This window comes from Narcine bancroftii, chromosome 4 (genome assembly GCF_036971445.1).
Source record: "Narcine bancroftii isolate sNarBan1 chromosome 4, sNarBan1.hap1, whole genome shotgun sequence".
Classification (NCBI taxonomy): Eukaryota; Metazoa; Chordata; class Chondrichthyes; order Torpediniformes; family Narcinidae; genus Narcine; species Narcine bancroftii.
In genome coordinates, this window is record NC_091472.1 from 173260659 (window position 1) to 173279343 (window position 18685).

Below are 18685 nucleotides of genomic sequence, written 5' to 3' on the forward strand. Positions count from 1 at the left end.
GTTATATACTCAAGGAACTCCAGTAAATTTGTCAAACAGGACCTTCCTTTACTGAATCCATGCTACGTCTGCCTGATGAACCCATTTCACTCTAGATGCCCCACTATTTCTTCTTTAATGATAGCTTCAAGCATTTTCCAAACTACAGATGTAAAACTAACTGGCCTAAAGTTCCCTACATCTTTTTTTTGAATAGTGGCGTGACATTCTCCATCTTCCAATCCACCAGGACCTTCGCGTAAAATTTTGGTAAATTATCACCAAAGCCTTGACTATAACTTCTGCCATTTCTTTCAGTATCCTGAGAAACATTCCATCAGGACCAGGGAACTTACCTATCTTTAGACTCTCAAGTTTTCTGAGTACCACCTCTTGAGTGATAGCCATCACATTCATAACATCTGTCTTTGATTTGTTCAATGTATCCTGCACTGTGAAGACTTACACAAAATAGTCATTCAACGCCTCAGCCATTGCTTCATTACTCAATATCAACCCCCCTTCTCATCTTCCAAAGGACCAATCTTCACTTTAGCCATCCTTTTACGCTTTATATAATTACAAAAACTTTTACAACATTGTGTGCTCGACTTTACACTTAGAGAATAATTGGGTCACACAGCAACAAGTGCTTTTCGGAATTGAACTTACTGCTTTCACCCTGGTGGTTGAGTTGTAAACACAATTTACACATTGGCAGACAAATAACCATTCTGGTCCAAACAAACATGTATCAGCCACAAGATTGTGAAAGGGTAGCATATTTGTCACTAAAGTAAAACCCAAGCAAGAAACTTTCTGAGTGTACTGATGAACTCAGCAACATTAAAGGCACTGTTACAGGTGTCCCTAAATGGAAGGGCTCAGCACAAACTTTTGAAGCTTGCAAGGAAATTGCAATCCTGTACTCATGGAATCAAACTCTTCCCAATGAGCACTGGGCAATTAGCTTTCAAATATCAATAAAAGAGGACTCTGTCCAAGTGATCTTTGACTGCACAAGATTGTTCGATGAGCAAATCATCTGTGATCATTTGATTAAATAAAACCTGCCCTTTATTGTACATTCTCTACCCCAACTTCTATAAATTCATAAATTGGTTGATTTAGTGAATTGGTCCATTGTCATTGTGCTTGATCTTTAGATTATCTTGCTTCTTGTGTTGGTGTTACTCAGCTTTCCAAATCTGTTGCAGCTGATGCAGGTTTGATGGCACCATGGTTGTTTCTTTGCTGCCGACATACAAATCGTATTGACAACCAGATCGTGGGCTTTAATGATAAAAACAGGCAATTAAATTCCAATAGGCACTTGTTGTTATGCGTGAGCCATTTTCTTGGCTAAGTACAAAATCTACCTTCAAACTTTGAACAGTGGAGCACAGTACAGGCTCGTCAGCCCATGATGTTGTGCTGATCTACTGTGTATAAACCTATTTTATGATCAATCAAACTTTCCCCTCCCTCACACCCCATACACTCTATATATTTCTAATATCCTAGCCGTATCCAGGAGTCATTTGACTGTCTCTATTACATCAGCCTCCACCTCCAGCAATGCATTCCAGATACCCACCACTCTGTGCAAAAAAAACCTGCCCCTAATGCTTCCCCTAAACTCTTCTCCACTCACCTTAAACAGATGTCTTCTGGTATTGGCCATTGCTGCCCTGGGAAAAAGGTACTATTCCTCTCACCTCTGTTGCTCTAAGAAGAAAAGTCTTACTCTGTTAGCCTTTCTTCACAAGACATTCTTCAATCCAGGAAGTGTCTTGATAAATCTCCTCTGCAACTTCTCTAAAGCTTCCACATCTTTCCTACAATGTGGCAACCAGAACTGAGCACAATATTCATCCTGATATCCCAAGGTCTTGACGTATCTCCAAAGCATGTCAAGAGTGGATGGAATACTCAAAGCAACCTACTTGATGGGCCACCCATCAATCACTCTACATGCACATTGCCTCCAGCAGAGGCACAGAGAATTTCCGGTATGTACTGTTACGAGCCCAGAGGACCCCAAAACCCAGCAGTAATAGATATTTACCAAGACAAATGGTTACTTAAACAAAAGTTGCTTTTAATTATCTTTAAACATGAAAACAGGATCAAACTTCAACTTACTATTAACTTAACCCCCTTCTAATTCTGAGCAGACAGATATGTGTAAGTTCAGAAAAGTTCTTTGATTCACAGTCCAATCTCACTTCTCACTCCTCCAAGTTCACTGGTATAAGGCAATTCTTATATTGTGCACAGAATTTAACATTTATGAATTTCACCAGGCTTTGGTACTTGAAAAGTACATTGTTACCGCTCAGGAAGGGGCGTTTTCAGAGAGAGATTTGTTGCTCGTTGGACACCCACAACTGATTCCTTCAGCCACTTCAGTGTCTTGCCGAAGAAAATTGCCCCATCAGGGTTTTCCAGATGATAACCTCTTTCTTTCAAGTCATCACAGAGTTCCTTATTGTTTCCCTTATTTCAAGTGAAACATTATGCAGCCAGTCCTCTCCTCTTGTCTGGCCAGGCTGAACTAAAAACTCACAACCCATCTTCAAAATGGGGTTTCCCCCGCCCCCACCCCCAGCTTTCCAGCTTGTCCTGTTCCAGTCCCAGCTGTTGCTGCTGAACTGTAGATCTGAATTCTCTCTCTCTCTCTCTCTCTCTCCTTCACACTCAGAGAAAACCACATGACCCTCTTAGAACAGCCAACTGCACTCAGACAGACTGCGGCTCCGGACCTAATCTTCTGAGTTCTTTCATCTGTTGATTTCCAAAACAATACTCCACAGCATGTCCAATTAACATCTACTTGTGAACTCCTAATAGGCATTCCTTCAACATTTCTGCAAAGGCACCCGGAGCCTGGACTGTCTGGCTTGAGCAGAGCTCCGGCATTTTAAATGAGATCTATTTTGGTGTTTGTATGTGTATGTGACCTAAACTAAAAATCCTGCCCCAATTTATCTCCTTTAAAACATATCTTTTCTTTCTTTGGCTTGGCTTCGCGGACGAAGATTTATGGAGGGGGTAAATGTCCACGTCAGCTGCAGGCTCGTTTGTGGCTGACAAGTCTGATGCAGGACAGGCAGACACGGTTGCAGCAGAAAATTTGTTGGTTGGGGTTGGGTGTTGGGTTTTTCCTCCTTTGTCTTTTGTCAGTGAGGTGGGCTCTGCGGTCTTCTTCAAAGGAGGTTGCTGCCCGCCGAACTGTGAGGCGCCAAGATGCACGGTTTGAGGCGATATCAGCCCACTGGCGGTGGTCAATGTGGCAGGCACCAAGAGATTTCTTTAGGCAGTCCTTGTACCTCTTCTTTGGTGCACCTCTGACACGATGGCCAGTGGAGAGCTCGCCATATAACACGATCTTGGGAAGGTGATGGTCCTCCATTCTGGGGACGTAACCTACCCAGCGCAGTTGGCTCTTCAGCAGCGTGGATTCGATGCTGTCGGCCTCTGCCATCTCGAGTACTTCGATGTTAAGGATGAAGTTGCTCCAATGAATGTTGAGGATAGAACGGAGACAACGCTGGTGGAAGCGTTCTAGGAGCCGTAGGTGATGCCGGTAGAGGACCCATGATTCGGAGCCGAACAGGAGTGTGGGTATGACAACGGCTCTGTATATGCTTATCTTTGTGAGGTTTTTCAGTTGGTTGTTTTTCCAGACTCTTTTGTGTAGTCTTCCAAAGGCGCTATTTGCCTTGGCGAGTCTGTTGTCTATCTCGTTGTCGATCCTTGCATCTGATGAAATGGTGCAGCTGAGATAGGTAAACTGGTTGACCGTTTTGAGTTTTGTGTGCCCGATGGAGATGTGGGGGGGGCTGGTAGTTATGGTGGGGAGCTGGCTGATGGAAGACCTCAGTTTTCTTCAGGCTGACTTCCAGGCCAAACATTTTGGCAGTTTCTGCAAAACAGGACGTCAAGCGCTGGAGAGCTGGCTCTGAATGGGCAACTAAAGCGGCATCGTCTGCAAAGAGTAGTTCACGGACAAGTTTCTCTTGTGTCTTGGTGTGAGCTTGCAGGCGCCTCAGATTGAAGAGACTGACATCCGTGCGGTACCGGTTGTAAACAGCATCTTCATTGTTGAGGTCTTTCATGGCTTGGTTCAGCATCATGCTGAAGAAGATTGAAAAGAGGGTTGGTGCGAGAACGCAGCCTTGCTTCACACCATTGTTAATGGAGAAGGGTTCAGAGAGCTCATTGCTGTATCTGACCCGACCTTGTTGGTTTTCATGCAGTTGGATAATCATGTTGAGGAACTTTGGGGGCCATCCGATGCGCTCTAGTATTTGCCAAAGCCCTTTCCTGCTCACGGTGTCGAAGGCTTTGGTGAGGTCAACAAAGGTGATGTAGAGTCCTTTGTTTTGTTCTCTGCACTTTTCTTGGAGCTGTCTGAGGGCAAAGACCATGTCAGTAGTTCCTCTGTTTGCGCGAAACCCGCACTGTTATTCTGGGAGAACATTCTCGGCGACACTAGGTATTATTCTATTTAGGAGAATCCTAGCGAAGATTTTGCCTGCAATGGAGAGCAGCGTGATTCCCCTGTAGTTTGAGCAGTCTGATTTCTCGCCTTTGTTTTTGTACAGGGTGATGATGATGGCATCACGAAGGTCCTGAGGCAGTTTTCCTTGGTCTCAGCAAAGCTTGAAATACTCATGCAGTTTGGCATGCAGAGTTTTGCTGCCAGCCTTCCAGACCTCTGGGGGGGATTCCATCCATACCTGCTGCTTTGCCACTTTTCAGTTGTTCAATTGCCTTATATGTCTCTTCCCGGGTGAGGACCTCATCCAGCTCTGGCCTTAGGGGCTGTTGAAGGAGCTGGAGCAGGGCAGAATCTTGGACTGAGCGGTTGGCACTGAAAAGAGATTGGAAGTGTTCTGACCATCGGTTGAGGATGGAGATCTTGTCGCTGAGGAGAACTTTGCCATCTGAGCTGCGCAGCGGGCTTTGGACTTGGGGTGAGGGGCCGTACACAGCCTTTAGAGCCTCGTAAAAACCCCTGAAGTCGCCAATGTCCGCGCTGAGCTGGGTTCGTTTGGCGAGGCTAGTCCACCACTCATTTTGGATCTCCCGGAGTTTGCGCTGAAGATGGCTGCATGCGCGACGGAAGGCTTGTTTCTTCTCTGGCCAGGACGACTTTGTAAGGTGAGCCTGGTGGGCAGCTCACTTCTTTGCCAGCAGCTCCTGGATTTCCTGGCTGTTTTCGTCGAACCAGTCCTTGTTTTTCCTGGAGGAGAAGCCCAGTACCTCTTCAGTGGATTGCAGTATGGTAGTCTTCAGCTGATCCCAGAGGGTTTCATGGGACGAGTCCGTGAGGCGGCTTGCGTCCTCGAGCTTTGCTTTGAGGTTTGCCTGGAAGTTTCCTCTCACTTCGTCTGACTGCAGGTTTCCGACATTGAACCTCTTTCTGGGGGCTTTACTGTTCCTGGGCTTTGGCTTGAAGTGAAGGTTGAGCTTGCAGCGAACCAGCCAGTGGTCAGTGTGGGCATGACCCTGGTGTGGAGCACATCTCGTTTGTCTCTTTCTCGCACCAGGACGTAGTCCAGGAGGTGCCAGTGTTTGGATCGGGGATGCATCCAGGTAGTCTTCAGGCTGTCCCTCTGCTGAAAAAGGGTGTTTGTAATGACAAGCCGCTGTTCTGCGCAGAGCTCCAACAGGAGGCGCCCATTGTCATTGCACTTGCTGACAGCATGCTTGCCCAGGATTCCTGGCCAGGTTTCTGAGTCTTTGCCGACGTGAGCGTTGAAGTCGCCAAGGATGACAACCTTGTCGGCTGTAGGGGTGCGTTGAATATCTATACATAATATAAAATATAACATAATCTGTCACAGTACCCAGACGACTCCAACAGCAACTGCCAAATGTGCTCCTCCACAAACAAGGGCAGCAGGTGCAGGGGAACAACATCCTGGCTTTAAAATATATCAAGAGTGCTTCATTGTTGCTGCATCTACATCCTCAAACTCTGTTCCCAACTTTATTAAAGGGAACATCCTAATAAGAGAGTATGAAACAGTTTAAGGCTATAGTTCACAAGGGTGATAAAGGGCAGGAACAAATGCAGGTCTTGGGTCAGACAGACAGAATTGAAACCCTTCTCTTTCAAAGCTGAGAAATACTTTGAAACTACAAATCTGGTCTAATTGCACTTGGTGTCATCTGAAAAGCAGAGGTTGAAATTCCATTTGACACAATATATCTTCCTGCTCTCATTGCAGGTTTGTGCCCAGGCTGGAATCACATAAACATATCTACTCCAAATGCAAGTTTGTCAATTCTCTTTATTGCGCCAAAACAGGCTGTCCATTGCAACATTTATCGTATGTAAAAAATGGGCATACATTAGGAAATAAATAACATACATGTTTGTACAAAGCCACTTCAGGATTTCCTGCTAATGTTCATCACACTGGTAAATTCTGAACTTTGGTTCTTCAGGTTAAGAGATTATTCTTCTTTTCATCCTGTGTAGAAAATGTTAGAAACTTAAGTAACAGACACAGGCACAACTGATAAACAATCTCCTGAATCCCCAAAATTTAGATGACCAATACCATTTCAACATTGGAAAAGGAGGATAAAAAGTAAACCGATTATTTTGGGGTGTCCTCAAGATAATGACTTACATAATGCACTTTTCTTTTTACTTCTGCTTTTAAATGTTCATGTTTCTCTTTTTTTTTTACAGTGCATTTATTCTCACCTTTAATTTCTGGTAATATTTCCAATGTTTCCACAAACCATTTGATGTGGAGTAATCAAAAATATTTCTTGTCTCACAGTGGGAAGATGCCTCCACGAGGCCCTTTCAAACTACCACGTAAAATGGGGTTAACCGGGCAATTTGCACTGTTAGTGATCCAATAACATGACAATTTGAAAGGGTCCAACTGCGTCGACCTGGTCAGAACCAACCAAGTCCCTGAACAATCTCAGAGATGGGTGAGAGAGAACGTGGTGTGGGAGAGCGCGAGCGGGGTGGATGAGAGAGAGAGCAGGGTGGGGGGGAGAGAGAGGAGGGTGGGGGAGTGAGAGAGAGCAAGGTGGGTGAGAGAGAATGGGGTGGGTGAGAGAGAGAGAGAGCGGGGAGGGTAAGAGAGAGAATGGAGTGGGTTAGAGAGAGAGAACGGGGTGGGTTAGAGAGAGCGGGGAAGGAGGAGTGAGAGAGCGGGGAAGGAGGCATAGGTGGGGCAAAGTGGGGAGTGGAGGGGGAAGATGGGGAAGAAGGGGAGGAGAGCGGAGAGACAGGGACGAGGTGGAGCTGGATGGTGGGATTGTGGTGGGGGGGGGAAGAGAGTGTGGGAGGGAGAGAGAGAGAGGGAGAAGCCCTTTTTGGTCACGAAGCCATGCCAGCCAAATACACCTACGTGACCAATTAACTTCCAATCCCCATATGTTTTGAAGGAATGGACGAAACCGCATCACCTGGAGGAAACTCACAGAGACAAGGAGAATGTACAATCTCCTTACATACAGCAGTGCATACAAATCCAGTTTACTGGCACTTTAATAGCACTTTGCCACTTGTTACGCTAACCTTCCCCGCCAACCCACCCTCTGGTTTGTGACAGGAACAAGAAAGCAGTTTTACTAACCACTACACTCACATTCCCCCCCCAACCCACCCCCAGGCTTGTGATAGGAAAGCGGTTGTACTAACCACTACACTAACCTTCCCCACCACCCCATCTCCAGGTTTGTGATAGGAATGAGAAAGCAAATTGTAGGTTCAAACTGCCCATGATCTGACTGGCAAGGGGAATAGATTTCACTGGATGGTTAATGGCTATCTTGATCACAACAGACTCCATATCAAATATACATTGATCCAAAAAGTGGGTGAGAAATGGCACTGAGCAAAGTAGATGCGTATCTGAAGGCAATTGCTTATATTGTAGCTGATGCAATTAAAAGTTTGAACAATTAATATTTGCCATATAATGTAATCAGATTCCACGAGTCTGTGAATTACCTTAATAATGCATTGAAGCCCCTTTAAAGCCTCCTCATAGCGTGGGATCAGTGGGCGTAAGTAATCTGATTTCACCAGCTGTTTCCTCAACTCTTTTCTGCCTGCATCACTCAGCATCTGAAGGAATGGTCGTTCCTGCAAATTAAGGGACAAAATGTTCAATGGCCACAAACCAGAACTAACATGGAAACAACACAGCCACAAAGAGAATTGCAGCATTACCATACATTGCATCCAAAAACAACAGCATCATCTGGAACAGTTGCCAATGCTTTTGACAGCCAGATGAGAGGCTTTGGTATATGCTGGCAGCAGAGAGGAGTGTTCCCAGCACCCCCCCCCCCACCCCCAACCTTTGGCAGGGAGGGGCACATCTTCCCTCCTCCACCCAGAGAAGGGACACTGGCACCACCCTCTGTTTCTGGAGGTTTGGTTCAAGTAATTGTTCAGCAGGACCACAGTAGCAAGAAAGGCTCCTACAGGGACTCACCTGCACCTTTAGGAGGAGTGTGAATGCCAGTCCAGTGTCCCCACCTCGAGCAGTCCGACCAACTCTGTGGGGGTGGGCGAGGAGAGAGAGAAAAAAAAAAATCACAATTCCAAACTGGAAGGCTCGAGATAAACTTTCGTAAAAAGAATATTTGGTACATTCAAAGGGAAACAACAGGACTGTCCAAAGCTCAATCTGAGTTAATTTAATTTTTAACGATACAGCACAGTAGAAGGGTCCTTCCAGCCCATGACACCCAATTAATCTACCAACCCTGTACATTTTGAAAGTTGGGAGGAAACCAGAGCATCCAAGGAAAATCAAAGCAGGTCACAGGGAGAACATACAACTCCTGACAGACAGATTCAAACCCAGGTTGCCGCTCCTGAAACAGCAGGGTGCTAACTGTGCTGCCTTAATTTCTCCCAGGTTCCTCGAAATCACTTCAAGTTACAGAACAGTCTGCAGGAAATTCCAGGGATGGTGTGACCCCAGGACCAGTCAGCAAGAGCAAAGAACTCATGGATTATTTTGTCACATGGACTGAGATCACTTGTCTAGAAATGTCCTACCTGTTGTCCAAATTCAATAGGCCAAACTTCCAAAGGTCTCCCATCTCACCATGCAGCTCTCCCCAGAAAACAGGTCAAATCAAAATGAAGTGATGGAAGGTGTCATCTGCTATCAAATGACTGATTTTACTAGGGCTTCAAACACGCACAAAAGGAACTCAGCAAGTTCCTACGGAAAGCAATAAGTAGTTGATGTTTTTGGGTCAAAGGAGGTGAGAGGAACATTGTGAAATTGAAACCTGAGCAAATCAGCTATAATTATTCTGAGTGGCAGGGCAGGGTGCAGCACAAACTGACCTTGTCCTACTCCTGATTTCTTACATTCTTATGACATTGTAATGTTTCATGCTTCGCAGCCTGTCATATTAGAATATTTCCAGGTGGGAAGACCAGCATTTTGTACAAAATGCAGTTTGGGACTGACTGTTAAATGGCAGCTAATAACAATACCCTGTAGTTTGGTAGAGAGTGAGTTGGTCAAGATGCAATGATTTCTTAATTTTTTATACTATTGGGAAAGCATCCAGAAGCATGAGGAATTGATCAGGTGAACACAGAGAGTTTTGGTTGACACAGGCACTATTGAAATGTTCAAGAAAAAAATTGGATGGATACATGGATAGGATAGGGTGAGGGGTTATGGCCAAACATAGGCAGGTGGGATGAGTGTGAGTGGGATATTTTGGTTGGTGTGGGCAAGTTGGTGATGATGTGACCCAATGGCTGGAAATCTAATCAGGGAAATCTCCACTGCCATTAGCTCACACTGCAGCATCCAGTTTCAGTCTGGTTTGGGGAAAGGGAAGAAAATTTATTTGCACAAGAGTTGATCAAAACTAAACTTAAATTTGAGTACGTGTTATTTTGTCTGTTCCTTCCAATATTAATTTACATCGCAAAGAATTGCAAAACACAATTATTTCTCATTGAATATGGAAATCAGTCCACAAGTTTCCCCCTGCTTTGTACTGCCCACCACTACAACACTCAGCCCTTTGCTTTGCTCCAGCCCCAGACCAACTATTTGTGCCATGCTTTTATCTGCCTCCACCTTGTTCTCCAGAGTTCTTGTTTCCTCCTCCTACATCTCTGCACAAAAGATTTCACTCTCCATTGTTGCTGCTGCTCTGGCCTGGTGCCTCAACTTCGAAAGCTAAAGATATTTCCCATATGAAACATAATTTTAAAAATCCAAGCTGTATAGACATCATTTGTATCAAAAGAAAAATCTGCCTCGTGATTTTTGAACTAAAGGAAGAACGGCTCCAGTGGTTATATGAATTATATCAGCAGATGAAAGCATGCAGAGAAGATTTATTAGGATTTTTTTTTCCTGCATTAGCAAAGGATTTTTAGTCAATAATTTAAACCTCGCAAAAGGCAGAGAAACAGTAGTTTTGTTCTTGTTAGTTTTTTTGGCTAACTGTAAATATGAATAAATGCCTCTGTATTAATTAGAGATGTTATTTACTAGAATGTTGCCAGAACTTGAGGAACTGAATGACAGGGAAAGTTTAAAACTTTATTTCCTGGAGCATAGAAGAATGAGTGGAGATTTGATAGAATTATACAAAATTATGAGGGATATAGATAGAGGAAACAGAAGCAGACTTTTCCCACTGAGATTCAGTGAGAAAGAACTGGAGGATATGGATTAAGGGTGAAAGCAGAAATGTTTAAAGTGAACATTAGGGGGAACTTCACGCAGAGAATGGTGAGAATGTAGAACAAGCTGCCAGCTGACATTTAACATTTAAGAAAAACTGAGATAGGTACATAGATGGGAGGAGTATGAAGGGCTATGTTCTGGATGTAGGTCTTGGAATGAGGCAGAATAATAGCTTGGCACAAACATAATTTTTAAAGTGCAGAGTTTGCATTTTCCTATTAGGATTAAAGGCAAAGTAACCTTGATTTTCAAGGGATATTGGCGATCTGGTTAAGAAGAGAGAGGTGTTTAGCAGGTATAGGTAACAAGGAGCAAATGAGGTACTTAAAGAATATAGAAAATGTAAGAAAATACTTAAGAAAATTAAGAAGGCAAAAAGAAGACGCGAGTTTGCTTTGGCAGATAATGTGAAGGTAAACCCAAAAGGGTTCTACAAGTATGTTAAGAGACAGAATTGGTCCCTTAGAAGATCAGAGTGTTCGTCTCAGTGTGAAGCCTCACGAGATGGGGAAATCTTAAACTGTATTTACTCAAGAATATGGCATAGTGTATAAAGAGGGGAAATAAGCAGTAGTGGCATGGAACATTATAGAAATTAAAGAGGAGATGATTGCTGCCTTAGAGCAAATTAAGGCAAATAAATCCCACGGGCCTGACATGATATTCCCTCAGACTGTGAGGGAGACAGGTGTAGAAATTGCAGGGGCCCTGGCAGAAATATTTATAACATACTTAGCCATGGATGAGGTGCCAGAGGATTGGAGGGTAGTTCGTGTTGCTCCATTGTTTAAAAAAGGCTCCCAAAGTAAACCAGGAAATTACAGGCCAGTGAGCCTGAGATCAGTAGCAAGTAAATTATTGGAGGGTGTTCTGAGAGACTGGGTATACAAGTATTTGGAGAGCCAAGGGCTGATTAAGGATAGTCAGCATGGCTTTGTGTGTGGTAGGTCATGCTTAACAAATTTTATAGAACTTTTCGAGGAGATTACCAAGAAAGTAGATGAAGGAAAGGCTGTGGCTGTTGTCTATGCAGACTTTAGTAAGGCCTTTGACAAGGTCCCACACTGAAGGTGTTGACGCTAGGTATCCATGGAGATTGCAACTGGGTTCAAAATTGGTTGAATGGGAGAAGACAGAGAGTGGTACTGGCAAATTGCTTCTCAGACTGGAGGTCTGTGATTAGTGCTGTGCCTCAGGGATTGGTGCTGGGACCATTGTTGTTTGTTGTCTACATTAATTATCTGAATTATAATGAAGAAAATTGGATCAGCAAGTTTGCTGATGACACTAAGATTGGAGGCGTTGTGGACAGCGAGAAGGTTTTCAAAGCTTACAGAAGGATCTGGACCAACTGGAAAAATAGGCAGAAGATGGTAGATGGAATTTCATGCAGAGAAGTGTGAGGTGTTGCATTTTGGAAAGACAAACTAAGGTAGAACATACACAGTAAATGACAGGGCACTGAGGAGTGCAGAGGAACAAAAGGATGCAGAGGAACAAAGGGATTTGGGAATTCAGATACATAATTTCCTGAAAGTAGCGTCATAGGTAGACAGGATTATGAAAGCTTTTGGCATCTTGGCTTTCATAAATCAAAGTATTGAGTCTAGAGTTGAGGTTGTATAAGACATTGTTGAGGTCAAATTTGGAGTATTGTGTGCAGTTCTAGTTGCCTAACTACAGGAAGGATATCAGTAAGATTGAAAGAGTGCAGAGAAGATTTACTCGAATGTTGTTGGTCTTCAGGAATTGAGTTCCAGGGAAAGATTAAACAGGTCAGGACACTACTCCTTGGAGTGTAGAAGAATGAGGAGAAATTTGATAGATATTTACAAAATTATGAGATGTATACACAGAGTAAAAGCAAGTAGGCTTTTTCCACGTAGATGAGGAGAGATAAATACAAGAGACATGCACTTAGGGTGAAAGGGGAAAGGTTTAGGGGAGCATTAGGGGAAACCTTTTCACTCAGAGTCTGGTGGGAGAGTGGAATGAGCTGCCATCTGTCTTGGTAAATGTGGGCTCACTCTTAAGTTTTAAAAATAAACTGGATAGATACATGAATGGGAGAGGACTGGAGGGATATGGAATGGATTCAGGTCAGTGGGACTAGCAGTATGATGTTTTCAGCACAGACTAGAAGGGCTAAATGGACTGTTTTCTGTGCTGTGGTGTTCTATAGAGATTTGCTGAAGGACCTGATTCTATGCTGTTGTGTTCAATGGGTCTATGTTGTTTGACAGGCACACTCACTCTTGTGAAACGGAGATGGTACTTATTGCATCCAAATAGCTTTTTAACTTGACAAATGTTGTCATAAATTGGTTTTATTCCTGCCTATTGAATTATGTCAAAAATTAGATGACGGGAAAGATGAAGGAAGCTGGAAAGCTGCAACAGGGAAGGGCGATGATCTTCCTGCTTGAACAGCTGATTACCTGTGGACGTATGACCGGATAAAGTGTGGAGCATCATAATTAATCACACATGTCACATTTCTAACATCAATCCCTCTGGCAGTGGCATCAGTGCTGATTAATCTGTAGGAAACAAAGCAATAAAAATGATCCGACTGCGATAGAAAATGTGTCACCAACCTACAATCCCAGTAATGAGATGCTTGTGCTTAGCGGCCATCCTGCTACAATCATACAAGCACCACATGCCAAACATAACATGGTACATAGACTTACACGAGCATGCAACTATTATCCAGAGGATGAAACAACATTGAACACTACACCATAATACAGGCCCATCGGCTCTTGATGTTGTGTCGACCTATATATTCCTACCAAAAAAAAGGAACCCTTCCTCCCTAATAACCCTATATTTTCTTTCATCAATGTGCCTAAGAGTCTCTTAAATTACCCTAATGGTTCAGCCTCCACCACCACCCCTAGCAAGGCATTCCAGGCACCCACAATCCTCTGTGCAAAATAAACTTATCCCTGATGCTGCCCTTAAATTTTCCTCCCTTCACTTTGTCCAGATGTCTTCTGGTGTTTGCTACTCCCACTCTGGAAAAAAGGCGCTGGATGCCCACCTTATCTATGCCTCTCAGATCTCTACTTAGTCACCTTTCATCCTTCTTTGCTCCAGAGAGAAAAGTCCTAGGTCCGCTAACCTTGCTTCACAAGACATTTTCTAATTTGGGCAACATATCATCTTCACCCCTTCCATATCTTTCCTAAAATGAGTTGACCACAACTGAACAGAATATTCCAAGTATGGTCTCACCAGAGATTTGTAAAATTGCAACATGACCTCTCAACTTCTGAACTCAATTCCCCAATTTATGAACACCAGCATCCCAGGTATTCAATTATCCTATTAATCTGCACAGCAACCTTAAGAAATGTATGGATTTGGACCCCAAGACCCCTCTGTTCTTTCATTCTGTTAACCAGGTTTGACCTTCCAAAATGCATCACCTCACACTTATCCAGAATGAACTCCATCTGCCACTTTTCTGGCCAACTCTGTCTATATCCTTTTGTAACGTACGACAATCCTCAGCACTATACAATATTCTTCCAACTTTCATACTGACTCATACTTATTTCCACATCTTCATGCAAGTCATTTATAAAAATCATAAAGAGCAGGGGTCCTAAACAGATCCCTGCAGAACTTCAATGATCACTAACCTCCAAGCAGAATACTTTCTTTCCGCTACTACTCTCTGCTTTCTACAGGCAAGCCAATTCTGAATCCACACAGCCAAGGTTCCATGGATCTCATGCCTCATGACTTTGTAAACAAGTCTCTCTCTCTCTTTTTTTTTATTAAATTTTTTATTTTTCACACCATGAATCACATTAGCCATGATACACACTTTTTCTTTTTCACACATTTACAGTGACTTTTTGTAAACAAGTCTCTCTTGAGGGACCTTGTCAAACGCCTTACCAAAATCCATTTTCACCACATCTACCATCCTACCTTCATCCGTTTCTTTTGTAACCCCCTCAAAGAACTCAATTAGACTCATGAGGCACGACATTCCCTAAACAAAGACATGCCAACTGTACTTCTCCAAATGCTCATAAATCCTACCCTTAAGAATCGTCTCCAATAGTCTGCACACCACTGAAGCAAGACTCACTGGTCTATAATTCCCAGGATTCTCCCTATTACCTTTTTTATCCAATAGGTCAGACAGGAAACTGCTCCAATCAAAGGAATTTCCATGTACTTGCTCCTGGAGGATCATCTGACCAGGCACGTCAAAAGACAATTCCCCATGTCAATCAGGGTTAGTCCACCCATAGTTGAGGGCATAACTTACAATTGGCTCTCTCAAACATCTTGCCTCATTTGGCCATACCTTAGCCGGCCCCTCCAGCTGGTTGCAGTACAAAGCCCACCACATGGAGCAGGTCTCTCTCTTTATTCTCTTGAGACATCCCTGAGCTCTACCTCAGGTTGCAGGCTACAGGGATTGCCGGAAGACCAATTGAGAAATGTCTGATCGAAGTTGTGAGCCGTGGGCGATGCTGGGGAACAAGTTGTGTATTGCACGCTGGTACAGGGTGGGTGCTATTAGTGGCATGCACCTGGGAAAGAGTGTGGTGTCTCACCCATTGTAGTATGTAAGTAGATTTGAGACTTTTCGTTAGTAGGTATACCGTGTCTATCAGTTAGTGAGGGGTGGCAGGTACTGTTTGTTTTGTTCTCACGTTTAGCCATGGGAACCACAAATAGTAGCAATCTCTCAGGAGAGCAAGAATTTGTGTGTAGTTGTTTTACCTGTATGTGCAAGTGTGTTCACTGTTGCAAATTCCCGCACGTGTAAATAAAAACCATTATTGTTAATAAACCATGTCCAGGTCTTATTACTTGTTGAACCCTCAGAAATGGTTCTCACCATCACAGTGCCTCACTGCATGTTGCTAAAGCCATGATCATGCAGACTTACATTTGGAGCTTTCCTTGTTCAAATTGTTTCAGTCTTTTTTGTCTTTCACTGGGTGATAGTCTGGAAGAAAACTCTGCAACAGGAACACCACCAAATGCACAAAGTAACAGGAACAATCTGTAACATACAAGAAACAGGCATCAGCCATGACTCTGTACAATAGGGAGACAAGCAAGCTGTCTCAGCCCACGTTAACGCCCACTGTCCTGGCCTGCAATTTCACAATGTCAGCTCATTGACTTGTCCCGCATTAATGCATGGTCTGCTCACTGACCCAGCCCATACTGTCTGCTCACTGATCCAGCCCACAGTGACTCACAGACAAGAGTAAAGATGTTTTGATGAGACTCTATGGGGCACTGGTGAGCCTCATTTGGAGTATTGTGTGCAGTTTTGGGACCCCTATCTTAGAAAGGATGTGATGTTGTTGGATAGAGTGCAGAGGAGATTTACTAGGATGATTCCCGGAATGCAAGGGCTAACTTATGAGGAGCGTTTGGCAGCTCTTGGGTTGTATTCATTGGAGTATATAGGAGAATGAGAAGAGATCTCATAGAAGGGTGAAAAACTACAGCATGCTGTTGTGCAGAGGGACTTGGGAGTGCTTGTGCATGAATCGCAAAAAGTTAGGTTGCAGGTGCAGCAGGTTATTAAGAAGGCAAATGGAATGTTGGCCTTCATCGCTAGAGGAATTGAATTCAGGAGTAGGGAGGTAATGTTGCAACTGTATAAGGTACAGGTGAGACCGCACCTGGAGTACTGTGTCCAGTTCTGGTCTCCATATTTGAGGAAGGATATACTGGCTTTGGAGACGGTCCAGAGGAGGTTTACTAGGTTGATCCCTGGGATGAAGGGGTTGACTTATGATGAAAGATTAAATCGTCTAGGATTGTATTCACTCGAGTTCAGAAGAATGAGAGGAGATCTTATAAAAACATATAGGATTATGAAGGGTATGGGTAGGATAGATGTAGGAAGGTTTTTTGAGCTGGCCGGGGAAACTAAAACGAGAGGACACAGTCTCAAGATTCGGGGGAGTAGATTTAGGACAGAGATGAGGAAAAATATTTTTTCCCAGAGAATAGTGAATGTTTGGAATTCTCTAACCAGGGAAGCGGTTGAGGCTGCCTCATTAAACATATTTAAAATTCGGTTAGATAAATTTTTACATGATAGAGGAATTAGGGGATATGGGGAGAAGGCAGGTAGGTGGAGTTAGTTCATAAATTAGATCAGCCATGATCGTATTGAATGGCGGAGCAGGCTCGATGGGCCATTTTTGGCCTACTCCTGTTCCTACTTCCTATGTTCCTATGAAGCTTTTCATATTTTGAAAGGTTTAGGATGTGAGTAAGATGTTTCCCTTGGTGGGTGAATCAAGGACAAAGGGTCATAGTCTGAAAATTAGAGGCTATCCATATAAAATAGAGATTAGGAAGAACTTCTTTAGCCAGAGGGTTATGGATCTGTAGAACTCGCTGCTGCATAGAGCAGTGGAAGCCAGATTACTGGGAGTATTTAAACAAGAAATAGATAAGTATCTCATTAGTGAGGGCATCAAGGGATATGAGGAAAAGCCCAAAATTGGAACTAGTTTAGAGTAGCTTAGTGTAGTTTTACGGGACAAACTCGATTGGCCTGATGGCCTGCTTCTGTTCCTTTGTTTTGTGATCTTGTGAACTCAATGACCCAGCCCACACTGACACATGGACAGATTACTGATACAGCCTACATTGACTTACGGACAACTCAATGACCCAGCCCACACTAAAACATGCATAGCTCATTGGTCTGGCTCACTGTTTGCTCACTGACCCATCCCACACTAACACACAGACAGCTCACTGGCCATCCCAGTGTAAGTGCAGGAGGTACCTTGCTAAATGTTAAATTTGAAACAAAGCTGGCTGTCAACCTGTGACATGCTTTCCTGGAGTTTGTGAAGCACAAGATTCGACTGAACTTCATTCTCAGGGCAAAGTAGAGGATTATCAGAGGCTTCTTGTTGAGTTCACATGGGACGTAAAACTCCTGCAGAGCATAAGGAAAACATATTGCAACATCATTCATGATTTGACATCTTATAACTCAAATACAAATAGTCTCAAATATCAAGCGACACAGAAAACTGCAGAATGTTGAACCTGAAGCAACAAAAACCACTCTTTTTTTTTAAATTTTTTTATTTTTGACACCATAAATCGCATTAACCATGATACACACTTTTTCCTTTTCACACATATACAGTGCCATTTTCTCCCCCCCCTCCCCTCCTCCCATCCCACCCTCCCTACCTCCCTCCTCCCGTCCATTTAAGGTATAAAATCTAGGATACATTAAACCAGTCAGACAATGTTGTCATTCAATAAAAATACACCAGAAATTCCACTGAGTCCATTCTTTTCATTTCCTTTTCCTTCCGTTAACTTAGGTAGTGATTGTCCCCGGTAGGTTTTTGCTATTGTGTTTAATGTAAGGCTCCCATATTTGTTCAAATATTTCAATATTATTTCTTAAACTATATGTTATTTTTTCTAATGGAATACATTTATTCATTTCTATATACCATTGTTGTATTTTCAAATTATCTTCCGATTTCCACGTTGACATAATACATTTTTTTGCTACGGCTAGAGCTATCTTAACAAATCTTTTTTGTGCATCCTCCAAATCAAGTCCAAATTCTTTGGTTTTTATGTTACTTAGGAGGAAGATCTCTGGATTCTTTGGTATATTGTTTTCTGTATTTTATTTAATATCTGATTTAGATCTTCCCAAAATTTTTCTACTTTCTCACATGTCCAGATTGCATGAATTGTTGTTCCCATTTCTTTTTTACATCGAAAACATCTGTCAGATACTGTTGGGTCCCATTTATTTAACTTTTGAGGTGTAATGTATAGCCTGTGTATCCAGTTATATTGTATCATACGTAGCCTCGTATTTATTGTATTTCTCATCGTTCCAGAACATAATTTCTCCCATATTTCCTTTTTTATCTTTATATTTAAATCTTGTTCCCATTTTTGTTTAGTTTTACCATTTGTTTCCTCATTCT

At 43.1% G+C, this 18685-nt stretch overlaps 1 protein-coding gene across 3 annotated transcripts in view; it reads right to left on the reverse strand.

The window, feature by feature from the left end:
* Positions 1-6266: 6266 nt before the first annotated feature.
* The window catches only part of ddx51 (DEAD (Asp-Glu-Ala-Asp) box polypeptide 51), an 80826-nt gene continuing 68407 nt past the window's right edge, over positions 6267-18685 (reverse strand). For all 3 annotated transcript variants that reach the window (XM_069933041.1, XM_069933039.1, XM_069933040.1), the window contains exons 11-16: positions 17543-17658; positions 15628-15744; positions 13145-13246; positions 8466-8529; positions 7976-8110; positions 6267-6467 (exon numbers count right to left, since the gene is read on the reverse strand). In XM_069933041.1, the coding sequence (XP_069789142.1) occupies positions 6438-6467; positions 7976-8110; positions 8466-8529; positions 13145-13246; positions 15628-15744; positions 17543-17658 (564 nt within the window). In that variant the 3' untranslated portion in view covers positions 6267-6437. The remainder of the gene's footprint in view (positions 6468-7975; positions 8111-8465; positions 8530-13144; positions 13247-15627; positions 15745-17542; positions 17659-18685) is intronic.